General features: G+C 44.6%; 2 protein-coding genes across 13 annotated transcripts in view; one reads left to right on the top strand and one right to left on the bottom strand.

Moving 5' to 3' along the window:
* The first annotated feature begins 525 nt into the window (after nucleotides 1–525).
* ZAR1 (zygote arrest 1) lies at nucleotides 526–7,286 on the top strand. Of its 3 annotated transcripts, XM_063619510.1 has the most exons (5): nucleotides 526–1,617; nucleotides 3,109–3,201; nucleotides 3,281–3,355; nucleotides 4,441–4,584; nucleotides 7,201–7,286. In XM_063619510.1, the coding sequence occupies exons 1-4, from the start codon at nucleotides 655–657 to the stop codon at nucleotides 4,582–4,584; spliced, it is 1,275 nt and encodes a 424-aa protein (XP_063475580.1). In that variant the 5' UTR covers nucleotides 526–654; the 3' UTR covers nucleotides 7,201–7,286. The 3 variants fall into 3 exon arrangements, with proteins under 3 accessions (XP_063475580.1, XP_055102158.1, XP_063475581.1); XM_055246183.2 differs by lacking the exon at nucleotides 7,201–7,286 and having other exon boundaries at nucleotides 4,441–4,795; XM_063619511.1 differs by lacking the exons at nucleotides 3,109–3,201; nucleotides 7,201–7,286 and having other exon boundaries at nucleotides 4,441–4,795.
* A 386-nt stretch (nucleotides 7,287–7,672) lies between these two features.
* The window catches only part of FRYL (FRY like transcription coactivator), a 285,245-nt gene continuing 280,555 nt past the window's right edge, over nucleotides 7,673–12,362 (bottom strand). For all 10 annotated transcript variants that reach the window (XM_055246240.2, XM_055246238.2, XM_055246241.2 and 7 more), the window contains 3 exons: nucleotides 11,893–12,003; nucleotides 10,296–10,486; nucleotides 7,673–9,976 (listed from right to left, as the gene is read on the bottom strand). In XM_055246240.2, the coding sequence (XP_055102215.1) occupies nucleotides 9,718–9,976; nucleotides 10,296–10,486; nucleotides 11,893–12,003 (561 nt within the window). In that variant the 3' untranslated portion in view covers nucleotides 7,673–9,717. The remainder of the gene's footprint in view (nucleotides 9,977–10,295; nucleotides 10,487–11,892; nucleotides 12,004–12,362) is intronic.

Here is a 12,362-nt window from a genome sequence, read left to right on the forward strand (position 1 = left end):
CAGAACAAAACGGTACCTTCCCGGTCACCACTGGGACTGGGGGAAGGGACACTCTCCAGGAGAGAAAACAATTCGCCTAGATGAAGATCCCTGGGTGGTTCTCCATGCATTCGCCGAGGGGGTCTCAGTGGGTAGCCTCTCAGAGCAGCTCTGAGATTAAACTATCATCTGAGTTAATGGGTAATAGGCCCAGAAGAGTTCCCAAACCTTGGCACTTTCGCTCACTTAGCCAGAAGCACCCGGCCTGGCCTCGGCTTCCCGGTGGGGGAGCGGGGGTGGAGGGATGCGCAGGCACCTGGAAAAATCAGGGCACCGGGAGAAGCCGGCTCAGCTGATGCCGGTGATGAGTTTCTCTCATTGAAATCCTGCTGACCTCGGGCGCCTGGGTTCCCTTACGGATCAGCCCTTTCATCACAAAGAAAGACCTCTTTCCAGATAATCTAAGGGTCATTGTGCCAACATCCGGGCGTGGAGAGTTTCCGTAGGGAGAAGGACGAAGAGAGGTTCCCTCGGCGGGGACGCGGGCCGGTGGCTGGAAGGGCGTGGAGGGCGGTGCAGCGTGCGAGCCCTGGCCGAGGGCCGTCCCCGCCTCCGCTCGGCCGCCCGGGCGAGCCGCCTATTTAGGGTGCGGCGGCGGGCGGGAGCGGTGCGCCCATGGCAGCCCTGGGGGAGGAGGTGCTGGACGGTTACGTGTTCCCGGCGTGCCCCCCCTGCTCGTACCCGTACCCATACCCGGCGGCCACCAAGGGCAAGGGCGCGGCGGGCGGCAGCTGGCAGCACCGCGGCTGGGGCTGCCTTCCCGCCTCCTCCCCCTCCTCGGCGGGCGCGGCCTCGTCCTCCTTCCCGGGCTGCGGGCGGCTGACGGCCGCCGAGTACTTCGACAGCTACCAGCGGGCGCAGCTCATGGCTCTCCTGGCGCAGATGGGGCCGGGTCTCGGGCCGCGCGCCCGCAGGGTCGGCAGCTGCGACGTGGCGGTGCAGGTGAGCCCGCGCATCGACGCCGCGGTACAGTGCTCGCTGGGGAGGCGCACGCTGCAGCGCCGGGCCCGCGACCCCGAGTCCCCGGCCGGCTTCGGGGCCGAGGGCAGCACGGGCGGCGGCTCTTCCTCCCAGCAGCCAGCCCGTCGAGGCCTGCAGCAGGGCAGCCCCCAGAACGGCGCCCCGCGGCCCCTGCGCTTCCCGCGCACCGTCGCCGTGTACTCGCCCGTGGCCTTGCGCCGTCTCACCGCCTTCCTGGAGGGGCCCGGGGCCGCGGCGGGCGAGCAGAGGTCGGGGGCGTCGGACGGAGAGCGGGGGCCGCCGCCCGCGCGGCTTCAAGGCCCAGAGGAGGGGGAGGTGTGGACGAGGAAGGCGCCCCGGCGGCCGCAGTCCGACGACGACGGCGAGGCCCAGGCCGCGGTCCGAGCCAGCTGCGAGCAGCCGTCCCACGGTCCCGAGCTGCCGCCGCGAGAGGCCCGGGAGGGCGAGGCGGCTCCGCGGTCGGCGCTAAGGAGCCCGGGGCAACCTCCGCCGGCGGGGAGGGCCCGAGACGGCGGCGACGGACGAGAGGCGGCCGCCGCGGGAGAGGGGCCGTCGCCACGGAGCCCGGAGCCGGGCAAGGAGCGGCTGCGCTTCCAGGTAAGGCCTAGGGCGGTCAGGGCACAGGGGAGCCCGGGGGTGCGGGTGTCTTCCTGGGGCCTGGCCCTGTGACTGCTTCGGGCCCTCGGAGGTGCCGGGCTTCCTTACGCGTGGGCCCCTGCCGTGTTTCCGAGACAGCCAGTGACCGCGATAGGTGCCTTCCCTGACAGCACAGCCTCACGTCCCCGACAGCCTGACTTACTCGCGGCGGCGGCTCCACAGGCTGGCCAGGGCGACGCCCTTGGGACATTTCTTATAACCCACATATTTGCACTGTAGACCTTGCGCAGTGGGCGCATAGGCCAGTCCCGACCGCGCAATTGGACTTCGGAGCACTTGCTGGCTGGAGAGCCGATTCCTAAGGGTCCCTCTCTCCCATTTCCGCACTGGATGTGGCAAAAGCCTTTCAACTGCTGGGGTTCTGGTCGGCAATTCTGATTTCCCCTTTACAAGCTTCCAGGCTGTTGGAAAGCTGGAGCTCCTAAAATGCCCCTTCCTAGGAATTTGCTTTGCTTTTTTAAAAAGCATCCCCGACTCAGAAATCCAATACTGCGAAAGCATTTGGGCCGCTCAGTGTTGCCGCCCTAGAGCAGCAGGCTGAACCTTTAGAGGGCGGAGGCACGCAGAGGGCAGCTGTGACCTGGCAGAAGTGGAAAGGCACAAGAGGTGGTGAGAAGCCCGAGGGAGTCCTTCGCGGGCTCTTCCACGGCCATTACAGGCTGGTATTCCCTTTGAGGGGCGGGGTTGGTGGCGGTAGGCTGATTGTGTGAGGAGTGAATCGAGAGGCCAGAGCTTTCCAGCGTGGCCATGCAAGAGCTGTGTGTGATCTTTAGGCCAGTCGTAACCTTCCTGGACTTAGCACAGTCTCACAGGTGAGCAGACTGAATTAAGTGCTCCCCAGAGTTCCTTCCAATTCTGAAAGGCTAACTCTAAAAACGTGTGTATAACTGGTTACTCACTGGGAGGGAAGAAGGGAAGTTTGGGTAACACTACTTTTGTTCATATTGAATATGAATTATGGCTTACGTACAACTTAGGTTCCTGGCACTACTAGTTGGGAATTAACTAGCAGCATGAAGAATGTGATCTTGGGTGAACCTTTAAAGTTCCTTAGATGTGGAGTCTTATTTTTCTTCAGCTTAATACATGTGTGCATAGTCTAAGATCAGGCTTTATCTTAAAAGGCCTCCCTACAGAATCCCAAACTTCAGAGAACTGTCTATTATGTCCATATTTATTCGTTTATCAGCCAGCCTTATGAACTGAGTTAATCTGGTATATGAACTCTAAGGCCCATGCTTGCTGAATTGTTTGACTAGGCTATTAAGCCCACTTAATTACTGTATTGAAGAGGCGTACCCAAACCTGACCCTGCTTTCTTTCATGATCTGAAGTTGCCAATTTCAAATATCAAGTAGATCCTTCCCAACGTCTGAAATGAAGGATAATTCAGGTGTTACGTTGGTTACATTGACATACTCTGTTGTTCAGTTCTTAGAGCAGAAATATGGCTATTACCATTGCAAGGACTGCAACCTCCGCTGGGAGAGTGCTTACGTGTGGTGTGTGCAGGGAACTAGCAAGGTAAGAAATACCAGGTGACTGGCATCTTCTTGCTGAAAGCGTCAAGGCGATTTTAAGTTTATCCTCTTTCTCATCACAGGTTTACTTCAAACAGTTTTGCAGAACTTGTCAGAAGTCTTATAACCCTTACCGAGTGGAGGATATCACCTGTCAAGTAAATCAGATGTTTTGCATTTTGTCTGACCTGGGCAGTTGTCGAGGGTTTTTAGTATAGTTTGAGCACACTTCCAAAAAGAGGCCGGGCCCCCAGACCTTAGGTTGCAACTGGCTTTTGTTAGGAGTGGTAGAGACAATGCTCAGCTGGGAAACGGGGCCTTGGTGGTAGCTTCTTTCTGCCCTTGCAAATCTTGCTCTTGTTAACCTCTTCTAAAGCTGTTAACCTCACTTGCAATATGGAATACTTGTCTTACTTGCTACTTAGTCTAATGTGTAAGAAAATCAACAAAAACATGCTTGCCAGCTAACATGAGGTAGTCAAGGTTGACTTTTACCGAAATGCTTCTTATGAAGCACAACCTTAAAGTATTTAAGCACAGGGGGTTAGTTTGTCTTGCCTGAAAGCTCACAAAGGGACAGTTTAAGATAAATCTAAGTTGTCTAGCTTTATGGGGAGTTGACTGTAATGGTAAGCAAGCAGTATGTTAACTAAGCATTGCTTAAGCACTTGCTTGCTATTAACTGTGCTAAGGGGCTTAGCTAATCTTTAAGAGGAAAGAAGTGACTACATTCGCCTCTTATCACACAGCTAATGGAGTCTGAATTGCCAGTTGAGACAGCCTGATCAGTACACTTGACCCACGTTGGATATTTAGAAGCATTAACACTCTGGGGTGGTGGAGAGAAACTAAGTGTGGAAAGCCACTTAGAATCACTTAGATCAGGGCTGGGCATGTTTCTAAAAGAGGATGCCTTAACCACTCTGCTCTTGGGGTTCGTTGTCAAATTCATCCCTGACTTGTTGTTCTCTACCCTTCCTCTTAAAAAGTTGTTGCAAAAGAAACTTCACAATTCATAATTGGATCTGATGCAATATAGCAGCACTACAGCATGGTTAAACACCCACTATTCCTAGCCTTGTCATTGCTAGGTAGGTAGGGATGTAGAGGGAAAACAAGATTACTATGGGACCTTGCTTAGAGCGCATTCAATAAGTACTTGAATAGACTAGAAAAATGTTGAAGTCCTAGGAAATCACTAAGGGTTTATCTTCTGTATGTCCTTCTGTATTTTTTCCCCCAGAGTTGTAAACAAATGAGATGTTCCTGCCCACTAAAACTTCGCCACGTGGACCCTAAACGGCCCCACCGTCAAGATTTGTGCGGTAGATGCAAAGGCAAACGCCTGTCCTGTGACAGCACTTTCAGCTTCAAATACATCATTTAGGTGAAAGTCAGTGTTGCTGTGCATGGCTGATGGAGTAGACGAGTGAGCTTTTCTGTGCCTCTCCTCTCCACCTCTCCCTTCTCAAAATACTTCATGAAAGGCAGTGTATTCTGAAAAAGCCTTCAAATAAAGGTATTGCAACACGATTTATACGTTGCATAAAATCTGTCTTTGAAAATAAAGTTTCAAGAGCGCTTGTCTTGTGCTAACAGTCTGGGCCTGTCACTTCACCTCTATGAATGCTTGCTGATGGCATAGAGTGGGCCAGGCTCTGAGGTTAGGCTGCAGCCACTTGGAAAACAATTTAGGGGGTGCTCGTAGATGAGGTCTACTATTTAGGCAGGTGTGGAGGACTGAAGCTTAGAAGGAAGTTAACTGAATAAAAAGCCGCCTAGTGATCGTGCCACTGCACTCCAGCCCGGGCGACAGAGCGAGACTCCATCTCAAAAAAAAAGCTGCCTAGCTGTAACATTAAGGCATTCTTTTGGGAGAGGTGGAGGCAGAGCCATTTCTTGGTTGCATGAGACCGTTGGAGGTTAACGTTGAGTAAGAATGCTGAGTGGCGGTGATGGGGTAGGTAAAGGCTTTAGTGTCCAGGTGTCCTTAGGAGGTAAGCTACTAGGTGGAGGGAGGCTGGGAAAACTAACCTGACTCACTAGTCAGTTTCACAAATGTGGCAAAAGTGGGGCTTGGAACAGGGTGGCTGTGGGCAGCTAGCTGCTGTAAGACACTGAATAACCCATCAAGTAGACTTTGTGTTTCTTCAAAGCTTTTTTTTTTTTTTTTTTTTTTTTTAAAGTAGGTCTCCTAAATGTACTTAAAGATGTCAAGTTAGAGGTGTAGGCCTTAGCCTGTGTCTTCACTTAGTGCTAGTAGGGATGCCAGACTCTAACTGCATCTAGTAGCTTCTCACGACAATACTGAGGCCCCACTACCAGAATGTTCCTGGTTGAGGCTGGGACTGCGTTTAGAGCCTCAGGTGCATCTGATGAAATTAAAGCTGTAGTATTGGTTTAATTACAGAAACCATGTAATTGGAACCATGTGCTGATTGTCTCCAACTCTCTAACATCCCACTTAAGTGAACCCCTTACTACCTCAGGCCATAGCACTAAATCTTAACATCTTAGACACTTGTTAAAAGGGGCCAAAGTGGGTTTGAGTTCTCCATAGAATCCGTATCTCCAGGGGAAAGGCCCACCTGCATCAATGTGGGCAGAGATGGTGCATGTAAAATGCAGATTACTGGGCACCTGTCCTACCTACATTTAACAGGCGCCCCAGCTGTTGCTAATGGAATTGAAGCATGAGAACCTGTGCTCGGTAGAGAAGAGGTGGCATCTCATGGAGCTTCCAGTAGAGTGGGCAGATGGCCACTAGTTTTTACATAAATGTAAAACCGAGGTTCTGACCTGTGATCTGCTTATGTGCCTCTGCAGTAAGGGACCTGACTTAGGGAGGTCAGGGAAGCCCTGCCTAAAAGAATGATACCTCACCTAAGCTCCAGTTCAAATGAGTCGAATGAGGCAAAAATGGAGAGGGGAAAATTTCCAGATTAGGACAACAATCTGCAAAAGCCCTGTGGTAGAAAATAAGCAGGGGAGGCCACAGTGTGCGAAGACTCTGGAGGACATGCCAGGTGAATCCAGCAGCGCCAGACTGCAAGGGGGTTTTAGGCCTTCATCAGGAGGACAGTCTCTGCTGGAGTGCAGGGGCTACTCACAGGCATTAGCAGGGAACACCACAGCCTCAAGCTCCTGGGCTCGAGTGATCCAGCCTCCTGGCTCAGCCTCTCAAGTGGCTGGGACTACAGGCGCTTTGCCAGGCTGCACTAAAAGGTTTTAGAGGTATGGTGGGGATAGTGGGGCATGGTGACATATAGATTCACTTTTAAAAAATCACTCCAGCTGTACAGTGGATACCTGTAGATAAGGAGACTCGCAGGGACCAGATAAAGTGTTGGCACAGCTAAAGAGAAATGACAAGAACTGGTGTGGGTAGAGGCGATGTGTTCTTTACTGGTTGGAACATGTTCCTGTTGATTTGGTTGGGGGTAGGTACAGGGGTAGGAAACTCATTTGTACTGTGGCATGTAAGTGATACATACTGTGATCAATAGTATTTGCTCAATGAATGAGTGTATTACATAAATGTACCTACATTGAGTCCTAAGAAAATTTCACTGGCTATTAATATGGTTACATTGTTCTTTAATATTGCTTGCCATTAATTTTCCTAACATAGCAGCTAACCCTGTTTTTCAGTTGAGGAAAGTGAGGATCAGACTGTTTTACTTAGGGTGGGTGGGCATGCAGATATTCAACAAAGTGGCACAAAAACATGCCATTCAGATTATGATTACATTCGAGCAATGAAAAGGCACTGCCAAACTCTATGTGTGCGATCCAAAAACTTTTAAGATGTGAATAGATTTTAAGTTGAGAGAGGTTAGAAGGAAATACTCCAAGATGTCTCTGGGTATTAAGAGAAGTAACTGTAGTTTTCATATTTCCTTTATTTTCTAAAGGAACCATGGATTACTTTGAAAAATTAGGGAAAAAATGCTATAAAATGCCAATAAATGGATTTTAATACTGTCTCTCTCCTTTTGTTTAGGTTATCCTGGTGTTTTATGTGAGCAGTATTCACTCATAGGCCTGGATGAGGAAACTTACTGTGCCCTTGAGTCTTTTCCAAGAAAGCATGTAATGATTTCCCAAATTTAAGGGAGGTTATGTGTTTTGCCACACCCTCTATTTTACATCACTAAAAGTAGAAAATATATTTTAAAATAAGAAATCCTGTGGGTTTGTTTTAGAAGCAGCGTGAAGAAACTGCCACATTGCTGCTTTTGCTGTTGTCTTATAAGCGTACTATTTAAAAATGATAAATGTAGTGGGCAAAAGAAAAAGGTTGTATGTAGCAAAAACTGGGCTCCAAATGGAACTAAATCAGGTAATAAATTAAGCATTGGATATATTTGTTAATAAATGCTAACTTGGGATTCAGAGGCTGAGGAGCAGTGTAGGTTGGAGGAAAATGCTGTTGCAGAAGGCCATCCTAATGAATTTGTTTGCATCTTGCTTGCTGCAGGTATATTCATTTTTATTAACAGACTTAGTTACATGTAAATAAGCACAAAAAGCAAATATCAACTGAAAGGTTTGGTTGGGTAATCAACTAATTTTGTTCTTCTTTAAGGCAATTCAAGAAGGTAACATTTGAAAGGTTTCTAAATGATGCACACTGTAATCATTCATTTTTTGTTAAAACACAACACAAACCAACAGCTACAATGCTTTTTATTTTTAACAAAAGGGATGTAAGGAGGGTGAGAAAAACAGAGGATAGTAAGATAGGATGTAAAGTGTGATGTATCTCTGGACACCATCCCTCTCTGCCTGCCCCACACCCAAAAGAAGTTTTAAATAATAATTTAAAGGATACCACTTACAGTACCAGAACACCATCAAAATAACTGTCTTTATCAGGGTCAAAAAATACAGTGATTATGAATGAGCTGTGACCAGTTACGGAATTTTACTGGAAATGTAACTGTGGTCAGCAGTCCAATGGTGTGCACAGTGCCTTCAATTAATGCACTTGAGCATACGTAATTACATTTCTGGCAGGGTCCACACCCCCAAGAAAAGGTAAAGCTAAGCATTTCATTTCTACATTCTAAACTCTGGAATCACAGAGCCCAGTTTAAAAGAAAAGTCACAGTGGATAAGAAATGTATATAAAAAATACAAGGTGTTTCTTTCAAATCAGGAGTTGTGGGACTACATTCTTTTTTTTTTTTTTTTTTCTTTTCTTACAAAATGCGATTTAAAAAAGGATAGAGACTCCAGTTCATGTTATACTACAGACTTAGACAGTGAATAAGTATATTGCATGTTTTGGTAGTCAGTCTTCAGGCTTCCTTTCATTTCTCCTAGCCCCAGGTTTCTTTAGGGTAAAGTATGTGAGTGAGTCCTGAATAAAGATACAAAAATGCATTTGCAGCTCTTTTCTTGAATTCTGCAGACTTCAAAGCCTGCAAGTCATATATTCCATCATCAATGACCACAATTTTTTCTTTAGCTTTGTACACCTATTCTTGTATAACAAACAAACAGTGCATGGCACAAATGTACAAGAAAATAACTGGTTTTAGTCTCTACAGTTTCTATATGGAGTAAAATAAGTTAACTTTTCTAATGAGAATAGCTGACAGGCAGCATACATCTTTATTTTACATTTTAAAGTCTCTGCAGGCATCTACTTTGGTTAGTTATCAACAATCGTAACATAAGCACTGATCAGAGAACTGAGCAGCATTCCAATAACATTAACAGATATATTATTTCTTTTTGAAATACTGGGAAAGCCCAGTTTTAAAATATTATTAAAATGTTCTAACATTTACATACTATGAAGAGTTAGATCTAATAAAATAACATTTCTTCAAAAATAATCTTGCAGTGCTCTTTTAGGCATGCTCTGAGACGTTATCACCAAACATCCATACCTTGAAAATATGACTATCACATATCCATACATCCCAACTCACACACACACAATTCCTTATACAGACCAAAAAACAAAAAAACCCAAACCCTTATCCCACATACTGAAGAATCAATGGTTTTTGCAAATGAGTCTTGATGTGTATAGCTGACTGCATGTTCATGTGGATGGATGATTAAGCATCAATTGCAGGTTAGGTTTTCGACTGCTAGAAATCCAAGCAGCTTTGCAGGTCTTCAGCTAAAATGAAACAGCCTTGATTTCAGCCTCATTTCACCTGCTTTTGGTTGTTTCAGTATTGGAGGCCATTATTGCAAACATTCTTGAAATTCTTTTCTTTCCCCAGAAAGTAATGTATTTGTAGGCATCACTTTTAGCCCTTTTCTTTTCGTGTAGGTTAAGTAATTAAAAAAATTCCTTCTTCATACAGTTACTGTGGGAGATACTGGCAGCTGTTAAAATATCAGATTTTTTTTCTTTCAGATCTTTGTTTTTGATACAGTTTGACATTAGTTATACTAAAAAGTAGATGCTGCCAGGAAGTTATCAGTGAATGCAAGGGTCCATAAAAGGTGCTTGCTTAATATTCTTCATCATCTTCAGTTTCTTTCCTGAAGTGTCTCAGAATCCAGTGCTCACCATATTTCCCATTGGTTTGGCCTGTGCTAGAAGTTGGTATGATTGCACCATGCGTAGAGACTCTCTTATTTCCAGATTAAGTTCCATCAGTTTGTAGTTGGCTTCTGACATGTCCAGGTTAGAGCCTATAACTGCAAAGCTTCCTGTCTGGCCCAGCGTCTGATGATGGAAATATATATGTAACAGTGTCTGCACAGGGTCATCTTCACAACTGCCAAAGATATCACTGGGCCAGAGAGATCTGAAAATACACAATAGTTTTTCAGTTCTGAGGCTTAGGCAATAGTTAAGACTAACTCAATTTAAGTTAAATACCTATAACAACAACATTTCCTTGTGAATAACATGATGTTTTAATATTTGAGCAAATATTACTCAAAGTACCACCTGAAAGTGAAAAGAAATCTAAAATTGGTATCATTTCAGTGGCAACTGTTAAAAATACTCATGTTTTTCTTTCACAAAGACATGATATGGAAACAGCAAAATGAAAATGAAAACCGAGTATTACTAAACTTCCTAATTTAAAGGCATCACCTTTAAATCCCGTCACGTTTTACCTGAAAGCTTTGACTTGTGCTACAGCTGATATAAATTCCTTATTTTTCAAAGTTTCAATTAAAGAATGAATGGCAGTTTCTATAGTAGTTTGCGCAGCTTTGGAAATGTCAATTTCTTCGTTTTCGGAAGCGGACTCAGCTGCTTTGAGGATACTTTCCAGTTGGGCAAGTTCCTCTGACATGTTGATGACCTAAAACAAACACATCTTTAAGGATTTATTCGTATGTTTGGTAACAAAAACATTTAGTTGGCTACAAGAATATACCTGATGGCAGTAGCACTGTTGTTCTTATTTTAAAGATTACTTAAAAATGTTTGTCTTGGAAGAAAGGGCAGTTAATATTTCAAGTACTCCATTCTGTAGGAGCAAATAAATTCCACCAAATAGTAGTCTTGAAATTAAATGTTCTTGATAAAGCAACAAGTTTAATAAACAAATGTCTACATTGGTTTTAATATTACTACATTTTAGATAGTAAAAGTACATTTACTGTTATGGGGGATCATGAAAACTATATAACAGTAAAGTCTTTAGATTTTAAAAGATTATTTACCCCAGGGTATTTTTATATAAAAAACATATATATATAAAATTTCTTTTTACAGATTTAATGACTAAGAAATCATTTCCCCAGTGATAGTTTTATTACCAGCAGATGACAAGGGGGGAAAAAGACTAAAGTTAGCATCTTTGAGGCTATGTATTGATTTCCAACATTCAAAGTGTTTTTTAACATGTTTATTCTTGTGTGCATTAATAGAACTATAACAATGTGGGCTGGGCACGGTGTCTTATGCCTATAATCCCAGCACTTTGGGAGGCCAAGGCAGTGGGTCACCTGAGGTCAGGAGTTCGAGACCAGCCTGGCCAACATGGTGAAACCCTGTATCTACTAAAAATACAAAAAAGTTAGCTGGGTGTGGTGGTGCACACTGGTAGTCCCAGCTGCTTGGGAGGCTGAGGCAGGAGAATTGTGTGAACCCAGGAGGTGGAAGTTGCAGTGAGTTGAGATCATGCCATTGCACTGCAGCTTGGGCAAAAGAGGGAGACTCTGCCTCAAAAAAAAAAAAAAAAAAAAAAAAAGCTATAGAAATATGAACATGTTGGGGGAGGGGAGTTGATGATACAGTTTTATGTCTTTATTGAACTGATGTGCTTTATTTGACTATTTTGATTTTCTGAGACAGGGTCTTGCTCTGTCACCTATGCTGGAGTGCAGTGCTGCAATCACAGCTCACTGCAGCTTCTGACTCCTGGGCTCAAGTCATCATCCCAGGTCAGACTCTCGAGTAACTAGGACTATAGGTATGTGCCACCATCCCTGGCTTTTACTTGACTTTTGATTATAGATGATCTGTTTCTGCTATGGCAACCTTTAAGGTCTTGAACCTTTTACAACTGTTGGATATCTGCTGTCTTATTTACTCATAGGTCCTGACATAGCACATTATTAAAAAACAAATTATTCCTTAACTGAAAGAAAAAAGATTCACTCTAAGTGACTTTTGACTTAAGCTATTTTAACAAGTAATAGATGTATATTTTAAAATTTTTTTAGAATCAGTTACTGATGCCTAGTACAACTGAATATTTACCTCTGCTTCATTTTTTATCGTATTTACTTGGTTGATAAGTTTACAGTAGGCCTGGAACAGAAGCAGCAATTGAAAATGCAATTTGTATAATCTTCGGCAGAGCTCCAATTCCTAGAAATAAATAACATTACGTTAAATTTAGGTGTTATTTTCTAGACAGCATATTTCCAATGAAAATTTATAGTTAAAATTGTCTTGTTTATTTTTCTGCAGTAAGCAAGTTAATATGGTATGAAGCTGATGAAAGGCAGGTGAAATATGCTTTAAAGACTAAGATTAAAATAAAAACAAATATCACTGCTGGTTACATAATTCAGTTTTAATATTAAGCGCATTTTCACATTCTACAAATAGACTGTTTCAGCAGGCAATTAATAGGATACTTTAAAAAGGATTCATTAGAATTTAAAACTTTAAATTCATAATTAAAATAATCTACAAATGCAAAGACTTTTGCCCTCATTGAGATG

This window comes from Symphalangus syndactylus, chromosome 16 (genome assembly GCF_028878055.3).
Source record: "Symphalangus syndactylus isolate Jambi chromosome 16, NHGRI_mSymSyn1-v2.1_pri, whole genome shotgun sequence".
NCBI lineage: Eukaryota > Metazoa > Chordata > Mammalia > Primates > Hylobatidae > Symphalangus > Symphalangus syndactylus.

Excerpts from the sequence above, each read along its gene's own strand:
- ZAR1 (XM_063619510.1), top strand. The coding sequence starts at position 655 with ATGGCAGCCCTGGGGGAGGAGGTGCTGGACGGTTACGTGTTCCCGGCG. Across the intron at positions 1,618-3,108 it reads AGGAGCGGCTGCGCTTCCAG|TTCTTAGAGCAGAAATATGG; the intron begins GTAAGGCCTAGG and ends TCTGTTGTTCAG. Across the intron at positions 3,202-3,280 it reads GTGTGCAGGGAACTAGCAAG|GTTTACTTCAAACAGTTTTG; the intron begins GTAAGAAATACC and ends TTCTCATCACAG.